Source organism: Aquarana catesbeiana, linkage group LG03 (assembly GCF_042186555.1).
Source record: "Aquarana catesbeiana isolate 2022-GZ linkage group LG03, ASM4218655v1, whole genome shotgun sequence".
Lineage (NCBI taxonomy): Eukaryota > Metazoa > Chordata > Amphibia > Anura > Ranidae > Aquarana > Aquarana catesbeiana.
This window is the reverse complement of record NC_133326.1, coordinates 674999114-675018955: the sequence shown is the minus strand read 5'-3', so window position 1 is coordinate 675018955 and position 19842 is coordinate 674999114. Positions and strand designations below refer to the sequence as shown.

At 44.1% G+C, this 19842-nt stretch overlaps 1 protein-coding gene across 1 annotated transcript in view; it reads right to left on the bottom strand.

Moving 5' to 3' along the window:
- STAG3 (STAG3 cohesin complex component) overlaps positions 1-19842 on the bottom strand; it is a 127447-nt gene that overhangs the window by 42616 nt on the left and 64989 nt on the right. The window contains exons 20-24 of the mRNA XM_073622889.1: positions 17775-17862; positions 17612-17692; positions 11114-11206; positions 7716-7881; positions 1670-1797 (exon numbers count right to left, since the gene is read on the bottom strand). Coding sequence (XP_073478990.1) covers positions 1670-1797; positions 7716-7881; positions 11114-11206; positions 17612-17692; positions 17775-17862 — 556 coding nt within the window. The remainder of the gene's footprint in view (positions 1-1669; positions 1798-7715; positions 7882-11113; positions 11207-17611; positions 17693-17774; positions 17863-19842) is intronic.

Here is a 19842-nt window from a genome sequence, read left to right as displayed (position 1 = left end):
CACCCCTCACATTTTTGTAAATATTTTATTATATCTTTTCATGTGACAACACTGAAGAAATGACACTTTGCTACTATCTAAACCTCTGGCAACAAAAGTGAGTACACCCCTAAGTGGCCACCATTATTTTCCAGCACTGCCTTAACCCTCTTGGGCATGGAGTTCACCAGAGGTTCACAGGTTGCCACTGGAGTCCTCTTCCACTCCTCCATGACGACATCACAGAGCTGATGGATGTTGGAGACCTTGCGCTCCTCCACCTTCCGTTTGAGGATGCCCCTCAGATGCTCAATAGGGTTTAGGTCTGGAGACATGCTTGGCCAGTCCATCACCTTTACCCTCAGCTTCTTTAGCAAGGCAGTGGTCATCTTGGAGGTGTGTTTGGAGTTGTTATCATGTTGGAATACGAAGGAAGGGGATCATGCTCTGCTTCAGTATGTCACAGTACATGTTGGCATTCATGGTTCCCTCAAAGAACTGTAGCTCCCCCAGTTCCGGCAGCACTCATGCAGCCCCAGACCATGACACTCCCACCACCATGCTTGACTGTAGGCAAGACACACTTGTCTTTGTACTCCTCACCTGGTTGCCCCCACACACGCTTGACATCATCTGAACCAAATAAGTTTATCTTGGTCTCATCAGACCACAGGACATGGTTCCAGTAATCCATTTCCTTAGTCTGCTTGTCTTCAGCAAACTGTTTGCAGGCTTTCTTGTGCATCACCTTTAGAAGAGGCTTCCTTCTGGGATGACAGCCATGCAGATCAATCTGATGCAGTGTGCGGCGTATGGTCTAAGCACTGACAGGCTGACCCCCCACCCCTTCAACCTCTGCAGCAATGCTGGCAGCACTCATATGTCTATTTACCAAAGACAACCTCTGGATATGACGCTGAGCATGTGCACTCAACTTCTTTGGGTGACCATGGCGAGGTCTGTTCTGATTGGAACCTGTCCTGTTAATAAACCGCTGTATGGTCTTGGCCACTGTGCTGCAGCTCAGTTTCAGGGTCTTGGCAATCTTCTTATAGCCTAGGCCATCTTTATGTAGAGCAACAATTCTTTTTTTCAGATCCTCAGAGAGTTCTTTGCCATGAGGTGTCATGTTGAACTCCCAGTGACCAGTATGAGAGAGTGAGAGCGATAACACCAAATTTAACACACCTGCTCCCCATTCACACCTGAGACCTTGTAACACTAACGAGTCACATGACACTGGGGAGGGAAAATAGCTAATTGGTTCCAATTTGGACATTTTCACTTAGGGGTGTACTCACTTTTGTTGCCAGTGGTTTAGACATTAATGGCTGTGTGTTGAGTTATTTTGAGGGGACGGCAAATTTACACTGTTATACAAGCTGTACACTCACTACTTTACATTGTAGCAAAGTGTCATTTCTTCAGTGTTGTCACATGAAAAGATAGAATAAAATATTTACAGAAATGTGAGGGGTGTACTCACTTGTGTGAATATTTATATATACACACACAGTATATGAATACAGTATATATATATATATATATATACACACACACACATATATATATATATATATATATATATATATATATATACACACACACACACAGAATATAAATACAGTATATATACACACATGCATATGTGTGAGTACTGACTGACCTCTCAACACTTGTGATCTCTCACCTTTACATAGTACTTGAAGACTTCACTAGCAAAGTGCAACTCCAAAGTGTTGTAGAGAATCAGCTTGCAGTAACCCGCCAATAGGGTGCGTCTGTTATGCAGCTCAGCGATTTGTTCATTTTCATCTCCTGGCAAAAAAAAAAAAAAAACACAATTAAAAGGTGTAAAACTCCGGTCTAATTATAAAAAAGATCGGATTGTTTTAAAACGAGGAGCTAAATGGCAAGAAAACTGATGTATACAGTACTAGCGAAAGCGTGCTCGTTTCAGAATGGGCAAAGATGGGTATATTCCAAATTATGCTACATAATTGTTTTGATGGCTAAGATGTGCAGCAGAGCAGTGCTGATAGTATGACATGGGGGAGTATATGGGGCAAAGGAGTGTAGAAGGTATGGTGGCAGGTGGTATACGCAATAAAGAAGTGTGGAGTGTATGAATGCAGTGTGTATGATGGCAGGCAGTATGTTAAGGAGACGAGTAGGGAGTGTATAAGGGCAGGCAAGAGGAGCGGGGACCATCCAGCTTTACAAAAAGGGAAATTGGGCTTCCTGAAAGAAGCAGTGTCTAAGAGACAGAATCACACAATCTGGGTCACATCCAGACAATGAAGGATAATTTCCTTTTGGTGAACTGGAGCCAGACAAAGGGACAAAGGTAAGATATTCTCGTAAAGGCTAAAGGCAGCGACCTTAGACAAAAAGAAAGTCCTGGCCCCCAACACCCTATACAAAACCAGAATGGGTTCCTTGCAGTATAAAGCCACCAGTTCAGACACACGCTTTGCAGAAATGATGGCTACAAGGAATACCACCTTGTGAATGAAAGTAGAGAGAGTAATTTCCATAAGGAGGTTCAAATAGTGGTTTTTAAAAGCACAGAGAGAACCAGATTCATAACCCATCAAGTCACAGGAGAATCAGCAGGGAGAGCTACAGTATATGGGAGACTCCATGTACAAAAGTCCTAAACAGGGAGTGAGAGGTGAAGGAGTCTCTGAAACAGAATAGAAAGGGTATAAACCTGGCCTAGATAATGCTGAGAGCAAAATGTGGGTCCATCCCCAGCTGAAGGAAGAAAGCCCCAAGACTCAAACCAAGTGAAGTAGGCCTCCCATGTTGGATGATAGACCTTGAAGGATGTAGTCCTAGCTTTTAGCATAGTTGGAATCACAGATTTATAGGTGCATGTCTCACATTTATGAGTGCACATTCAGAGTTCTCTACTTGTAACACAGGTCCTTGAACACATCCACGTCCAGTGTAGGGACCACCCCCCTGCGTCCAGACATGCCAGCTGGGCAAGTTTGGCTGTCAGATGTCTACGCCTAAAATGTTGTCTATGGCAGACAAGGCTGGATTGTAAAGTTCTGCCCATAACAGAATCTGTTCTACCTCTCTTGCTGTGGCGAGACTTCTGATTTATTCTATATAAGTAATGTATGCCCTTAGTGTGGCATTGTTCGTCTGAATCCAGGTGAAAAGGACCCTGTAGCATGGTCCAGCGCTGCCAAGACAGCCAAATTGCTTGAAGCTTGAGAATATTGATCGGGAGAAGAGACCTCTCAGACTACCGAGTCCCCTGCACAAACAGGGTGCCCAACAAGCTAGCATTTGTCATGAGGTTCTTCTAAAAAACTGGAAAAAAGAACTTTGTTGAATTCCCGAGCCACCAAAATTGAAGTCCAAATCAAGTTCAATCAATCCCTGGACAGACTGACTTGGTGCCAACTGTATCAGTCTACTTGACTTGTCCCACAACAACAGGAGTCTGGAGTGAGGTCTGGAGTGAAGCTTGGCAATCCCTCAGGATTCTCATACAAAAGTGGAAAGTCATATGAGTGCTCAACTGGGAAGCTTGAATCTGAGATAAAAAAAGTCTGAAATCATTGCCGTGGGAGACATACTCTGGCTTATGTAATGTCCAGGAATTGACCCAGATACTCTAAATGGTGAGTGGGATCCAGCAAAGATTTCTGAAGGTTCATGATCCATCTGAACCATTGTAATGTGTCAAAGGCCATAATGTCCAACAGAACTTGCACTGACTGTTTCTTCAGCAGGAGATCATCTAAGTATCCCACAATAGTCACGAGAGCACAGCAGGGTAAGTACTAAAACAAGCACCTTGGTGAACAGCTGAGGTGCAGACGAGAGGCCAAAAACAGGGCTAGGGACTGGTAGTGTAGGGAACACACAGCAAAGGAAAGGAAACGCTGATGCACAGGAAAGATGGGGACATGGAGGTACACATCCATGATGTTAACTAGAACATCTCCCTAGTGAAGGGAGGCAATGTTAGACCTAATGGGCCGCATAGACATTCAGTGCCTTGAGATCCAAGATGGGGCAGATGCTCTTTTTGGGCTTGGGAACTGTAAACACTTTGGAGTAAAACCCTTGAAAGCATTTTTCTAAAGGAACTAGGACAATGCCACTTTGATTGAAAAGATCCATGTGGGCTCTGGGAAATCTATTAATCTTCGAAGTGACACAGGAATATTGGAGTTGGGGGCACAAAACGAAACTCCAGCATGTAGCCCCTGGAAGCCACCTCCTGCATGCAGGCATCTGAGATGAAAGCTGTTTAATTGCCTGCAAAGGTTACCAAACACCCCACCAACTTCATGCAGAGCAAGGCTTATCTGTGGATTTGGCAGACTTGAGTCCCAGACCTTGCGATAGGACAGAATGCCAATTTGGGGGGTTTAGACGGATGGTGTGGAGTGAAGAAACAAAAAGGAATTTTCATAACCAACAGTGCCTTTGCAGTCTGTCCCTTTGGCTTCTTCTGCTGTGGAAAATGGATGCTCACCAGCAACATGCTTGCCGGCATAATGACATGCAGTGTAGATTCAAAAAGCCATTTCTTGAAGGCTATACAGAAATGGTGCTTTTTTGATCTGCAATTCAAAGCTTAAAGCGTTCTCCGCATGTGTACTGACAAGAGATCCATCACAACTATGGCTTAAAGCAAAAATTGTTTCTTCCAAATGCTCGGAAAAAGGGGTCAATCACAGTAGTGACAAGATCCCCTATAATACACTTCGAACAGTCAGAGTTTAGCAAAGTCACAGCTAAAACTGGATGAAGAGCAGAGCCTTCCAGTGAGCTCTAGAGAGTGCCCTCAACTATTTATCAGTTGGGTCCTTAAACAGTTGCATCCTCGACCCGAATTGTGGTCGATTTGCTAAGACAGGACACAGTGGGGGCAGACCACTTTTCAACAGTCTTTTTCAAATGGATACAACACTAATAAGCATTTGAGAAGAGGAAATATTTTATCAGGGTGTTTCCAACCTCAGTAGAAGACGACGTAAGAGTGACTGGCATAAGAATGGTGGGTGCACCATGAAAGTCTTTGCAGTCTTAGGGGATCTAAAGGACCCAAGAATGGGAACAGCAGTGGTAGAAGTGACAGGATGATCATCTGTATGAGGGCCAGCAGAAACAGACTAAAGATTGGGGTTCCATGTGGCTCTTTGGAATGCAGGAGCAGCACCAGGAAGAAACTTCCTTGGCACTGAATTGCAGAAAAGAGTATCGCGCTCGCAATCAACACTTCAATCAGCAGATGATGGCAATTTTGTCCCTCAGTGTTCCTACTCAACCCATTTTGCAGTAGGAACTGTCAGAATGCAGGAATTTGACCCAAACAAATTAGGTAGTTCCCGATGCTCACTTTTAGACTATCCTGCAATGTCCAGTCCAGTGAGTCCAGAAACAGCACTTCAAAAGCCAGGACAGTCATACCAGATAGCTACAACCAAAGAGATTAGCTTTAGCTGCGCTGAAGCAAAGAATTTTGATTGAAGAAACAAATGACAGCAAACCTATTATATTTTCCCAGCTGAGCTGAAGAAAAGATGTCCATCCAAGGACACTAGAAAAAAAAAAAAACCATAGCCATGCTGGTAGTAGGTGGGGGTTACCTGGGCAGGCCTACAGATTTTATTTTTGCCAGTGTCCAATCCTCCTCTTAGCGACACTATACCCAAAAGTGAATGACTTCCTGTGCCCCTCATTAGAGGAGAAACAAAAAGAGGTTTATATACAGAGTGATGTCAGTATGTTTTTTCTATTAAAAAAGAAATTTGGGAATGAAAAAACAAACATTCATACTCACCTAGATGGCTGCAGCATCGAACTAATGCTGCTGCTCTCTCCCACTGGCACTATAGAGAGAAATGAGCGATTAAAGACTGCTGATCGCTCAGCTCTCGGGTCCGCTCTCTGCCCCTCCAGTGCTCACTGGAACGTCGGAGTGTAGAGGGGGTGGGAGTGGCTGGCCCAGGCTCTCAGCAGCACATTATTGTCAGCATCCCTGCAGAGCCCAGACCAACTCTGTAACGTCAGCCAACGACGGACTTTAGCCCACTGACAGCTGAATCTGAATCACAGGAGTGCAGAAGTGCATTCTTGTGACCCACAGGAGAAGTGTAGTCAAAAGAGCTTTGGCCATACTTCTGCTTTAACAGGTTCCCTTTAAGAGTGCAGTTATTCACCATAGTTCCTACAAAGAATATTTAGTTTTCTCTTGGCCCTTTTAAAAGGGAATCTGTTAAAAAAAATAGCCGATTACCGGCTCTGTTTACATCACATGATCAGCTGTCATTGGCTAACAGCTGATCATGTGATAAGGGGTCGGGATCGACCCCCTACTCCGATCTGTGATCCAGCGAGTCTCAGGAGGCGCGCAGGCCGCTCGGGCACGGGAGGACGTCAATAGACATCCTCCCGGCAAAGCAGGTCCGCGCTGTAGCCATCATTCGGCTATAGCGTGGATCTGAAGAAGTTAAAACCAGCACATCCAAGTATGCAGGCATCCGGGGTAAAGCAGTCCACATAGACCATCTTCCTCCTCGCCATTAACATCGTCCCTTCCATGCTGCGCTCCACAAGCGGTTCAATCCTCGCTTTCAGATCGCTCTACTGCAGGGTAGTCTTCCCGGTCATGATTGCAGATTGACATTGTCTATGTGGACAGCTTTACCCCGGATGCCTCCATACTTAGATGTGCCTCTTTTAATCATGAACTATGTGAGTTGCTAAATGTTGTACCTTCATTAAATGTAACCATATTGCTACACTTAGAGGCGCCTCTCTTCTCTTTTATACTCTGTAGCTCCTGATGGATTTTGCTTCTAATCACCTTGTGGAGGCTTCCATTTGTGGATGGACATTTTATGGTTTCACAACCTATCAAATTGCTATAATCTTTTTCTATGGACTGTAAACTGAAGGACTTATGAATAAATGGTTGCGGAATGAATCATTTGAGTTTCCATTATTTTTTATGGGGAAATTCACTTTGATATGCAAGTGCTTTGGATTACAAGCATGTTTCTGGAACGAATTATGCCCACAATCCAAGGTTTTACTGTAAGTGAATACTGACTTGTTTTAAAGTTGCTGACACTACACTGTCTTTTTCATCCTGTGTATGTTACAGGACTTAAATCGGTTCAGAGACTCTCTATGAAGGGAAGAAGGGAAAGAGACATCAAAGTCTGCATCGTTAAACATAAACCATCTGAGACAGTTACCATCTTTCAGGTCAGGTATTGATGGGTCTCCTTTCTTTTCAACAAACAAGTTCTTTAAAACATTAAAACAACATCTGGAGAATGGTTAAAGCACCCCCCCCCCCCCCAAAAAAAAAACCCTTGCATGGATCCTTTTTCTGAGGCTACAAGGGTTAAATTGCCTAGGGGTGCATGAATAAGGTGTCATTTAAACGTATTCCTTACTCCAGAAAGGTCCCTTCAGTTGTGTGACCGGTCCTACAAAACCTCATCTCAAGGGAGCTAAAGCCTCCTGGGGTTAACAGCCTTGCATTGTACATGATGATGCCAACGGACCGCCCACAGACCATAGCTTCTGGGAGAAGAGGAAAGTGCCAGGGTAGGGGTTAGGGTAAGTAATACTGCCTCTTCTTCTAACCTCTAGAAATAAGGAGCATTTAACTCTTGGAACGCAAGGGGTTCTCCAATGCAAGGATAGATATTTTGTCTAATTCCTGGAGTTGGGCTTTAAGTATATATCACCTTCTAGATCCGCAGCATTTGTGAACACATGATCGACAAGGAAGCCGGCTAGCTCGGCCTGCAGAGACAGGTCAGGTGTGCAGACAAGCGGCTGGAGATACGAGTGGTCGTCACGGCTCAGGTGGTCATTGAAGATCACTAGGAGATCGCTGAGAAGTTTAAATGCCTGAAAATACAGCAGACAAGTGTACAGAGAGAGACAAAGAGAAGATGTATACAAACCATAGACAGAAATCATTCATTCATTTCTTGTATAGTCAAACATTTAGGACTGTATTGCATTAGTAATTTGCTCAGTAACAGCCCACGTACATTCTTTCTGTGCGAATAGGGAAAAAAACTTTCACTGGGCAAAATGCTAATTTTTTAGAAGTACATTGCATGCTTTTGGAGTATTTATCATTAATAGTATATTCATTCTTAGCGCTGGCTGCTCTGCGTAGTCTTCAGCATGGAGGTAATTGTAAATCCTGCTGTTCCCTCAAGTGTCCCTATCTTAGTGTCCCTAACAGTAAAGCAGCCCAGTAGCTTCCTCTGTCCTTATTTACTTTCCCAACACTAATATCTTAAATTTCTGATGGCACCTGTCCGACACTAACACCTAACTCTCACCATTAGACCGGCCATACATGGTTCGAACGAGATTTGAACCGTTAATGGGCAGACTAAATCTACCAAGTTGATCGATTGATCACAAGAAAAAGAATAGGCTGCACGCCACGATTGTGATCCAAAATCCTTTATTGGGACATCCAAGAGTGACACCACAAAAACAGATTGCCCGGTAGACGCGTTTCACACTGTTATAAGTGCTTAATCATTAATGGTAATGATTAAGCACTTATAACAGTGTGAAACGCGTCTACCAGGCAATCTGCTCTTGTGGTGTCACTCTTGGATGTCCCAATAAAGGATTTTGGATCACAATCGTGGTGAGCAGCCTATTCTTTTTCTTGTTCATTGATTGCGGAGGTGAGCCGAGGCGGGCGCCCGCGAGTTCCATTAGGCACGTCTTCTCTGTCCTATTGATCAATCAATCAACTCGGATTCTCTGGCAATTAACGGCAACGGCTGCTACAGCAGCTAGTGATAAGCGCTGTCCGTCCCCCCCGTCCAGAGGAGACAAGGCAGGAGGAATTCCTGCATCAGCACTGTCTGTGTTGATTGGGGAATCAAGCAAATATCTTTTCTGCAACCTTCGGTTGCAGGAAAGATATTCGCTCAGTGTATGGCCGGCCCTAAAGCTGGACACACATACACTTCTCTTTAGATTTTCTTCCTTTAGATTTACCAAAACCATATAATATGAGGTCAAACCTTAAGAGTTTCAATTTGTATGCAATCAGGCAGGCCCTTGCACTACATGGTTTTGGTAAATCTAAAGGAAATCAGACAACAAAAGTTGTATAGTGTGTATGGGGTCTTACCCTTAAATCATACCCAACATCAGTCTATACATAAGAGTTCTCAGGCTCAGTGCCCCCTGCTGAGATTGTCAATCTTTTCTCAAACTGTGTGCTATAAACACCAAAGTCACTGAAGCCTGCTGGTGACAACTAATGATGGGGAGGCAACTAGCCTGGTTCTCAATCATGTGGTATCCACTAAAGTCAATTACGGTAATTACATGAGTTTTGTTTACAAAAAACAAAAACTGGTAGCCTTGCGATACAGGGTGTATAAAAATACATGCGTTTATATAAAAAAAAAGCTTTAACCACTTCCAGTCCAAGGGCGTAATATGACGTCTTTGATTGGTGATATCTGAATGATGGGTGCAGCTACAGACATAGTTACATATAGTTACATATAGTTACATAGTAGGTGAGGTTGAAAAAAGTCCATCAAGTCCAACCTATGTGTGATTATGTGTCAGTATTACGTCATCATTCAGAGATCATCTTTTTTTGGCCGGCGATTCTGTGCACCATAAGAACAATCATCAGTGGAAGTTCCACCGCTTGATCGTTCTTATAGGCGGCGGGAAAGGACATCCCCCCGCCCTCCCGCCACCCTCCGATGCTTCTCCTAGCTCGCCCGTATGATCGGCGAGCCGGAGAAGGGATCGGTCGCCACCGGAAGTTGATCATAGAGATGACTGAGGACCAGATGGTCCCCAGTTATCGCTATAACCCTCAGAGGCCCGGGCGCGACGTTATGACATCACATTCGGGCCGATGGCTGTAAAGAAAGCCGGGGACTCGGCTGGAAAGGCTGGGACAGTTCATTATTTGTTTGATCTCGGTCTTTCCTGCCTGGAGGAGAGATGTGGGGTCTTATAGACCCCACATCTCTGCATAAAAGAGGACCTGTCATGCACTATTCCTATTACAAGGGATGTTACATTCCTTATAATAGGAATAAAAGTGATCAACATTTTTTTTTTCAAGAGAAAGTGTAAAAATAAAGAAATAAAGGAAAAAAAAAAATTAAAAGCGCTTCCGTCCCCGCGCACAGAAGTGAACGCATACGTAAGTCACGCCTACATATGTAAACAGCGTTTAAATCACACACGTGAGGTATCCACGCGTATGTTAGAGCAAGAGAAACAATTCTAATCCAAGACCTCCTCTGTAACTCTAAACTGATAACCTGTAAAAAATGTTAAATCGTCGTCTATGGAGATTTTTAAGTACCGAAGTTTGGCGCCAATCCCACGAGTGTGTGCAATTTTAAAGCGTGGCATGCTAGATATCTATATACTCAGCATAACATCATCTTTCACATCATACAAAAAAAAATTGGCTAACTTTACTGTTTTTGTTTTTTTCATTCACTAAACTTTTTTTTTTTTTATAAAAAACACGTTTGAAAAATTTCTGCGCAAATACCGTGTGACGTAAAAAGTTGCAACAATCGCCATTTTATTCCCTAGGGTCTCTGCTAAAAAAAAAAAACATATATAATGTTTGGGGGTTCTATGTAATTTTCTAGAAAAAAAATTATGATTTGTAGGACAGGAGTGCCAGAATAGGCCCGGTATGGAAGTGGTTAAAGAAGAAGTTCACCTTTTGTTACATGTTACACCCGTGTTCAGGGTTTAACAAATCAACCGCCCTCCCCGCACCCCCTGTTGTGACAGGCCACGGGTCCTGCATTAGACATGATGACATCGGCAACGAGGTGGCCACTCCATAGCAAAGAGAAGAGGCTTCTTTAGACCAAATATCAAGCAGGAGGAATAAGGTAAGTATTTCTGCCTATTTTTAATGCACTAGAATAAACATGCATTAGAGAATTACCATCTACGGGGGGAAACTACCAGAAAAGGTGAGCTTTGGAGCCTTTACACACACGACAGATAAAGTTTTTGTTCACAAAGATGATCATTTTACTGCTGTATAGCAGACTATCTACCACAAAGGTAGAATGACTGTACACTTTAATGTTAATATTACCTGTTCTCTGACCCTGCGATTAAGATCGGACAGAAAACTCTGACACAACTCCGTGAATGTGTGAAGTCTCTTACTCAGAGCGGTCACCTCCTCCTGATAAGAGAGCGAACAATGGAGGGGGATGAAAAGGAAGAATGATGGGACGAACGAAGAAAATAAAACTATAAGTACAATCAGGAGACTGACACTTAACAGCAAGCAACTGTCCTTAGTTATATTTATTGGTGTATCCGGTAGACATTTATAAAAGTGTGAATGTGAATGTAGCACTAATAGGAGCTGTGTGAAGCAGCTAGATATCTAAAAATTGTAAAGAGATGATAATAATGAAAAAACATGTGAATAAACATATGAAAGATCTAAACATGTGAAAAAAAAATGCCAAAACACTGGTGAAAATAACAAGGTGAATCTTCAAACAAAGAAACAATGATGGTATCAATGAATGGTCTGTCTAGTGATGGACAACCAAGTGTAAGCAAGTAAGAAAAATGTCCTGACAGCTAGTGTCCAAAAAAAACTGAAAGTTTGTGGGAAAACCAGGGAATCCGTCAGCTGGTAAACATCTTCAAGTGGCTAATCAGAAACATCAATTATATTGTTGTCAGCAGATATCACAAAACAGGAATGAAATGGGTACTCTTACCAGAGCATGTGGATCTGGATGTCAGCGACACCAGATCGAACAAGCATGGATGGAAACAGCAAGAGGTATCCTAGGATAATCGATGGGAAAACTGGAGACGATTCGGGTGTCCACAGAAGGACACCCAGTTCATCTGTGTCCGATGAACTGGTCACAGATGGAACAATCCTTGGGCTGAGAATCGCCGGATCGATGGAACAAATCGATCCGGCTATTCTCAGCCCAAGGATTGTTCCCCTGATGAAGACACATGGTCCCTGTGTCGAAGACGCGTAGGGGAGGGGCCAGGACGGAGAGACATACACGGACTTCACACTAGCGCTGTCCCAGCAGAGCATACCGCACCAAACATCCAGGATTTTTATACTGAAAGCTTTTATAGAATGGTGCACTGACGCACCAGTGCCATGTGAGTACCCCGGTGTGGGGAGCGTTTTCTTTTATTAAAGTATTTTGACTATATTACACTATATAGTTTCTCTTTATTCATATGTATAGAGCCTGGGGTAGGCTCCAAAGCGTATTTGACTCAGGGTAATAGCTGGGTCACACGCTCTGAGGTGAGCACATTAGCTTAACCACTTCAATACAGGGCACTTAGACACCTTCCTGCCCAGACCAATTTTCAGCTTTCAGCGCTGTCGCAGTTTGAATGACAATTGCACGGTCATCCAACACTGCACCCAAACTAAATTTTTATAATTTTGTTCCCACAAATAGGAGCTTTCTTTTGGTGGTATTTGATCACCTCTGCGGTTTTTATTTTTTGCTAAACAAATAAAAAAAGACCGAAAATTTTGAAAAAAATAAAAGTTTTGCTTTTGTTTCTGTTAAAAAAATTTGTAAATAAGTAAGTTTTCTCTTTCACTGATGGGCACTGATAAGGCGGCACTGACACGGCGGCACCGATGAGGTGGCACCAATGAGCGGGCACTGACGGGCACTGACGATGGGCACTGATGGGCACTGGTAGGCGGCATTGATGGGTGGCACTGATATACAGCACTGATGGGCACTGATAGGCGACACTGATGGGCACTGAAAGGCGGCATTGCTGGACACTGATAGGGTGGCACTGATAGGCGGCACTACTGGGCACTGATACGTGGCACTGATGGGCACTGATACGCGGCACTGATATGAGGCACTGATGGGCATCCCTGGTGGCACTGGCAGTGGTAGGCATTGGAGTGGGCACTGATTGGCAGCTGCCTGGGCACAGATTGGCAGCTGCCTGGGCACATAGTGGCATTTCCCTGGGGGTCTAGGGGCATACCTGGTGGTCCAGTGTGGATGGCTTCCCTGGTGGTCCTGGGCGGGATCCGAGGGGGGGGCTGTGCTGATAAACAATCAGCACAGACCCCCCCTGTCAGGAGAGCAGCTGATCGGCTCTCCTCTACTCGCGTCTGTCATACGCGAGTGAGGAAAAGCCGATCACCGGCTCTTTCTATTTACATCGTGATCAGACGTGATTGGACACGGCTGATCACGTGGTAAAGAGTCTCCGTCAGAGACTCTTTACCTAGATCGGTGTTGCAGGGTGTCAGACTGACACCCCGCAACAACGATCGCCGCGATGTGCGCCCCCCGGGGGCGCGCAGCGGCTCGATATTCCTGATCACGTCATATTACGTCCGCTCAGGAATATCAAACCACTTTGCCGCCGTCATTTGGTAATAGGGCGGGCGGCAAGTGGTTAAGGGGGCCACGGAGGTGCACCGGAGCATGGTTTGCAGCACTCAGGATGTCTTCGGCATGATGATTGATGTCACAGCTTGACACCACTTGCACGCACTGATTTATTATCACTGTTGGTCATTTTTTGCACGCACTTTTTACAGTGCTAAAAAGGACTTTTTTCACTTGTTTTATATGTTTTTTTAATTTATTTATTCAGATAGGCTGAATGCACCAAGCACTTTCTTTTATTTATTAAGGCACTATTTACGGTGTAATAAGCACTTGTTTTCTTACACACTCGATTGTTTATTTAATAGTGGTTTTAATATTTCATGTATGCATTTAACATTATTGCACCAATAGGCACAGAGTTGGTTAATATTATATTTTTATTATATTTTTTTGGGGTTACCCAAGCGCAGCGCATGGTTTGTAAATTTATTCTTTGCACGATATATGAAGCGTGATCAGCGCATGCAGCTGGAGGTAGTATAAGTAGGGCACAGGACCATTGTGGCTCACAGAATTTTTCCAGTTTGAGATGCTAATGTAAACAAGCATTTCCCCGTTCTACCTATTGACACTGTCACTGATCACAGCACCCTGTGATTGGGAGCGGTGATCAGTGACGTGTCAAACACAGCCCCCCCCCCCCCCAGTTAGAATCACTCCCTAGGACACACTTAATCCCTACAGCGCCACATAGTGGTTAACCCCTTCATTGCCAGTGACATTTACACAGTAATCAATGCATTTTTAATTGCACCAATCGCTGTATAAATGTGAATTGTCCCAAAATCGCGCCAAAAGTGACCGATGTGTCCGCCATAATGTCGCAGTCACGATAAAAATCGCTGATCGCCGCCATTACTAGTAAAAAAAAAAAAATAATAAAAATGCCATAAACTATCCCCTATTTTGTAGACGCCATAACTTTTGCGCAAACCAATCAATATATGCGTATTGAGTTTTTTTTTGTAGAAGGATACATATCGGCCTAAACTGAGGAAAAAAAATTATTTTTATATATTTTTTGGGGATATTTATTATAGCAAAAAATGAAAAAGAAGGCGTTTTTTTTTTTCAAAATTGTCGCCATTTTTTTGTTTATAGTGCAAAAAATAAAAACCGCAGAGGTGATCAAATACCACCAAAAGAAAGCTCTATTTGTGGGAAAAAAAGGACGTCAATTTTGATTGGGTGCAACGTCGCACGACCACGCAGTTGTCAGTTAAAGCAGCGCAGTGCCGAATCGCAAAAAGTGCTCTGGTCAGGAAGGGGGTAAATCTTTCCAGGGCTGAAGTGGTTAAACAGAACCTCAAAAAATAGCCTCTGTATAGTAGGCTTTTAAAGGAGAAGTCCAGCCTGAGCTTTTTTAGGCTGGGCTTCTCCTATGGGTCACAGGAGTGCAATTCGTTTTGCACTCCTGAGACCCGTTTTCAGCAGAGAGCGGTCTGAAGTCCGCTCTTCGCTGACGTCACTTTCATCACTCGAGGCCTCTGACTTCCCAAGTCTGGATCTGCCAGCTGCCTTGATTGATGGCAGTCTCAGTGAGACGCTGAGACGGCAGCTCCCCGTCTCTCCACAGCTCATCACTCCAATGAGCGTGGAGAAGCAGACCAAGAGTGATGCTGACTGACAGTCAGCATCGATCTGCTCGGGGAGGAGTGAGAACCGAGCCATCGGTGGTGTTCTGTGGCTCGGTTCTCAGTGCAGAGACGCCGGTGGACAGCTGCAGCATTGGTCTGATGCTCCATCCACGGAGGTAAGTATGATTAGAAAAAAAAATAAAAACATACTTCTCTTTTAAGTGAGTGCATGCAGGGCAAAGTAGGTTCACATAAATATGGCAAATCAAGAAATGTTCCACACTGAAGATGAAAGTGGTGGGTGGTGTGTGTGGTGCAGAAGCAGCAGAATGGTGTTCAGTGGCTGGGAATATTGGGTAATGCTTTGGAGTAGGCAGTCTAGAATAGAGTCCCTACACTCTCAATAGGGTAGGGACAATGCAGATGGACATTCGTCAGTCACCAGGAGAGCACGAGGCAAAGAGGTTGATTTACTAAAACTGGAGAGTGCAAAATTTGGCGCAGCTCTGCACAGAAACCAATCAGCTTCCAGTTTTTTTTTTTTTTTTTTGTCAAAGCTCAACTGAACAAGCTGAAGTTAGAAGCTGATTGGCTGCCATGCACAGCTGCGCCAGATTTTGCACTCTCCAGTTTTAGTAAATCAACCCCAAAGTGTCTCAGTTAAATTTAAAGCCCAACTCTAACTTTTTTACACTCCCATAAGAGGTTAAAAATAACAAAAAAAGTTTGGGCTGCGATACTGGTCTTCAATTCAGAGCTGGCCCACAGTACTTCCTTTTTACCACAAGATGTTCTCAGTCTGAACGATGCTTAGTGTCGCTCAATCCAAGAGACTTATGCCCCGTACACACGGTTGGATTTTCCGATAGAAAATGTGTGATAGGACCTTGTTGTCGGAAATTCTGACTGCGTGTAGGCTCCATCACACATTTTCCATCGGATTTTCCGACACACAAAGTTTGAGAGCAGGCTATAAAATTTTCCAACAACAAAATCCGTTGTCGGAATTTCCGATCGTGTGTACACAAATCCAACGCACAAAGTGCCACGCATGCTCAGAATAAATAAAGAGATGAAAGCTGTTGGCCACTGCCCCGTTTATAGTCCCGACGTACGTGTTTTACGTCACCGCGTTCAGAATGATTGGATTTTCCGACAACTTTGTGTGACCGTGTGTATGCAAGACAAGTTTGAGCCAACATCCGTCGGAAAAAATCCTAGGATTTTGTTGTCGGAATGTCAAATCAATGTCCGACCGTGTGTACGGGGCATAAGAATATACTATGAATACAGGTGTCCTCTTAAGGCGGTGTCACCATAGCGCCAATTTTTTTTTTTTTTACAGTATAGCAATGCAAAAAATGCCAATGCCATTAGGTTAGCACAGCTATCCGCATTTTAATGGTCTATCCACCACTGAGAGAGGAGAAGAGGACTCTTCACATTCTGTGATTGGCTTGAAGACTTCAGAATAAGGCACTAATAGTGAACAACAAAATCAAAACACAAAGCGGGGGGGTTCAGTTTGCAGAGGGTAGTTGTGATTGTAAGTCTCTGGATTTGGGGGGGTCCAGGCAAGATTGTCAGCTTTAAAAATGATTACCTAGGTCAGCAAAAAGATTTTAAAACTGCCTCCTACTGCCTATGTAAAAAGGTATTTGCCCACAGGGAGGATGAGAAAGGCTAATCTACGCAGTGAATTGTTAATGTGGAACTTCACTCTCCTAATCCACATCGACTATTTTTAATCATTATGCTGCTAGCATTATTAAATAGATAGGAAAGTATATCATATTTACTTGTTTAAAACTTTTCTTTTTATATTTCTTCAGTTACTTCCTGGTTTCTTGCCTAGGCAAATTATGTCATACCTCCCAGGAGTCTTCAGGAGGGGAGGAGAGGAGGAGGAATGTTCTCAGCCTGAGCTAATGGTAGATGGATTCCAGGAAGTAAAACACTACATGAATAATTTGCCCTTACTCAAGATCAAAATAAAGCATAGAGACATGAATGGATGGGAGAGTTTGATTTGAATATTAAAAATGAATTAAATAGTGTTGTTGGTTTGTGGTGCTCAGATACAGGGAAGATCTTCTTTAAAAGGAGAAGTACAGCCAAAGCTCGGTTGGCTGTACTTCTCCCTCCCATGGATCACAGGAGTGCAGTTCATTCCGTACTCCTGTGACCCGTTTTCAACAGACAGCGGGCTGAAGCAGAACCGGTCCAGGCTCGAGCAAGATCGCGACAATGAAGTCGGGATCCTTCCACAACCCTGGAACGGCACCGCCTCTCGGCAAGCCGCTGAGAACCTGATCCAGCCATTCCCACTCCCTTCACAGCCCAGCGCTCCAGTGAGCGTGGGGGGGGGGGGGGGGCAGAGCAGAGAGCTGGTGACGGACAGTCACCAGCTCTCAGCTCACAGAGCTCTGAGCATGGAGCGATCAGCAGTCCTTGATTGCTCGGGTTCTCAGTCTTGGAGCCGGCAGGGGATGAATGCAGCATCAGTCCGAAGGTAAGTATGATTTTGAAAAAAAAAAAAAAACACACAACACAACTTCTTTTTTTAAAGTGAATAAATCTTACCTCCGATGGTTGGGAGTTATTGAGATGGGCGAGAGTCCAGAGAAGAGAGAAGTAACAGCAAACGAGAGCTGGGAGGACAATCTATATAAAAGGAAGGAAGTGAAGGTTCATAAAATAGAGTTTGCCATGTGAGGTATGCCACGTTAGGATCAGTCCATGGTACCTGCTCAGGAACCTCTCCTGTGTCTGACGCCTTTTGCAGGATCTGGCAGCAGGGTTCAAACAGCTCCCACTTGGTAAGATTGTAAGCACTGGAGAGAAGGCGGAAGAAGTGGATGATTTGCTACTATCTCTCAATATGGAGCCAATTAACATTGTACAAAAAAGGACCTAAAGCACTGGAGGGACCTCAAGCACACTGGACATTTTTTACGCCGCTCTTAGACCCCTTTCACACTGAGGCGCTTTTCAGGCGCTTTTACGCTAAAAAAAAGCACCTGAAAAGCTCACAAAAACCTATTTTCATTAAAATCAATGAATGCTTTCACACTGGGGCAGTGCGCTGGCAGGGTGGTGAAAAATCGCCCCTCTCCATTGAAATAAATGGAAAGCGCTTCAAAAGCGCCTGAAAAGCTCTTCAAAAGCGCTCAGTGTTTTACTGGCAGTTTAGAAGCGCCTCAGTGGGAAAGTAGCCTTAGGGCCCTTTCTTAGGGGTCTTTCGATCTTGCCAGGGATTATGGGGTTGACTTACTAAAGGCAAATAAACTGTGCACTTTACAAAGTGCAGTTGCCCTCTCCGCAAGAGTAGTTGCTCCAGAGCTTAGTAAATGAGACGAAGCTCTGCTGACTTTCATCATCCAATCAAGCAAAATTGCGTTTTTTTTTTCCTTGCATATGATTGGGTATTTTGTGCAAAGTGAAGCTTTTTACCTCATTTACTAAGATCTGGAGCAACTTTGAAAAGTGCACCATCAAATTGCCTTTAGTAAATCCAGCCCTATGTGTCCAATGGCTTTGAAGGCTGGAAAGTGCTGTTGTTGAGAATACAAAGAATCATTGTGACAGACCTAACCAGGACAGGGGCTTTTGGAGAAAGACTAGGAGCAAGCCTCTTACCCACTGACTATGGACCCTGGTTTTTAAGGGAACACTTTTTGAGGTGTGTGCCTGGGGGACACTTGGAGTAATGTTACTTTGGATTCAAGTCCATGTCTCCCCAAGACACATAGACTCTGGGAACTAGAGGTTCCATATCCATATTTGGGGCATCTATGCATCAAACCAGCAATGACTGTAGATGTTAATTTAATCCGTTTAAACCACTGGGGTCCCCTGCCATAATGTGTTTATTGTAAGTAGGTTTTCTGCTATAGTATGTTTATTAAGGTGTTATGTCTTTGTCCCTTTGTATCATTTCCCCCTTATGTGCCTCCTTGGTGTGTATTCCCATTGTCCTATTGTTTCTGTCTGTCTGCTAGTATTGTCCCCTCCACCTAGGCTGGTTTAAGTGCCTAGTTAATTAGCTCATGTTAAGTACGGTATATCACTGTGGGCTATTAGTTGCTAGAGGGGGAGTAGCATAGTTTATGTTGGTTGTTCCTTAGTTATGTTAATTATATTTCTATATACAATTCCCTTTGCATATGATAATGTGATCAGGCTCAACTGTGCTATATATTCTGTGTGAGGTTTCAATAAATAGTCATTCCTTTTTGGTGATTTTACTTCACATCTTGTCTGTGTAAGATGTTTTGGGTAAAAAGGGCTGGTATTAGCGCTCGGTCTGTTAGGAACGGATTGGAAGGCAGGAAAGAAGCACCTAGTCGGGGTGCCAAGCGGTTCTGTCACATTTGGTGACAAGCGGTGGGATGCTTCCTGCAGTCTGGGACATCCAAACCTCCAGCGGGATCCAAGGTTCGGATAGCAGAAGAGGAGAAGTACAGATACCAGCCACCATGGAAGAGGATTTCGGAATGAGGTTGCGAGAGATAGGGATACAGCACAGGGGACCAGTGTCAGAGCAGGTCCTGCTGGGATGGTATGATTCTGTCCGCTGGAAACTCTGTAAGGAAGTGCTAGCCCATGGGCAGCGCCACCAGTGAAAAAATCTCCCCTCCATCCAGGAGAGGTACAGGTCACAGTATGAAATGCGAATGCTGTTACTGGGGAAACAACCGCACAAGGAGTGAGCTGAGTTAAGCAGGCTGGTCCAGGCGGAGATGCGGTTGGACAAGAGCTACAGGGTCATAGGAGCATAACCCTATCAGCGCCTGAGCGATCTCGCTGAGGGT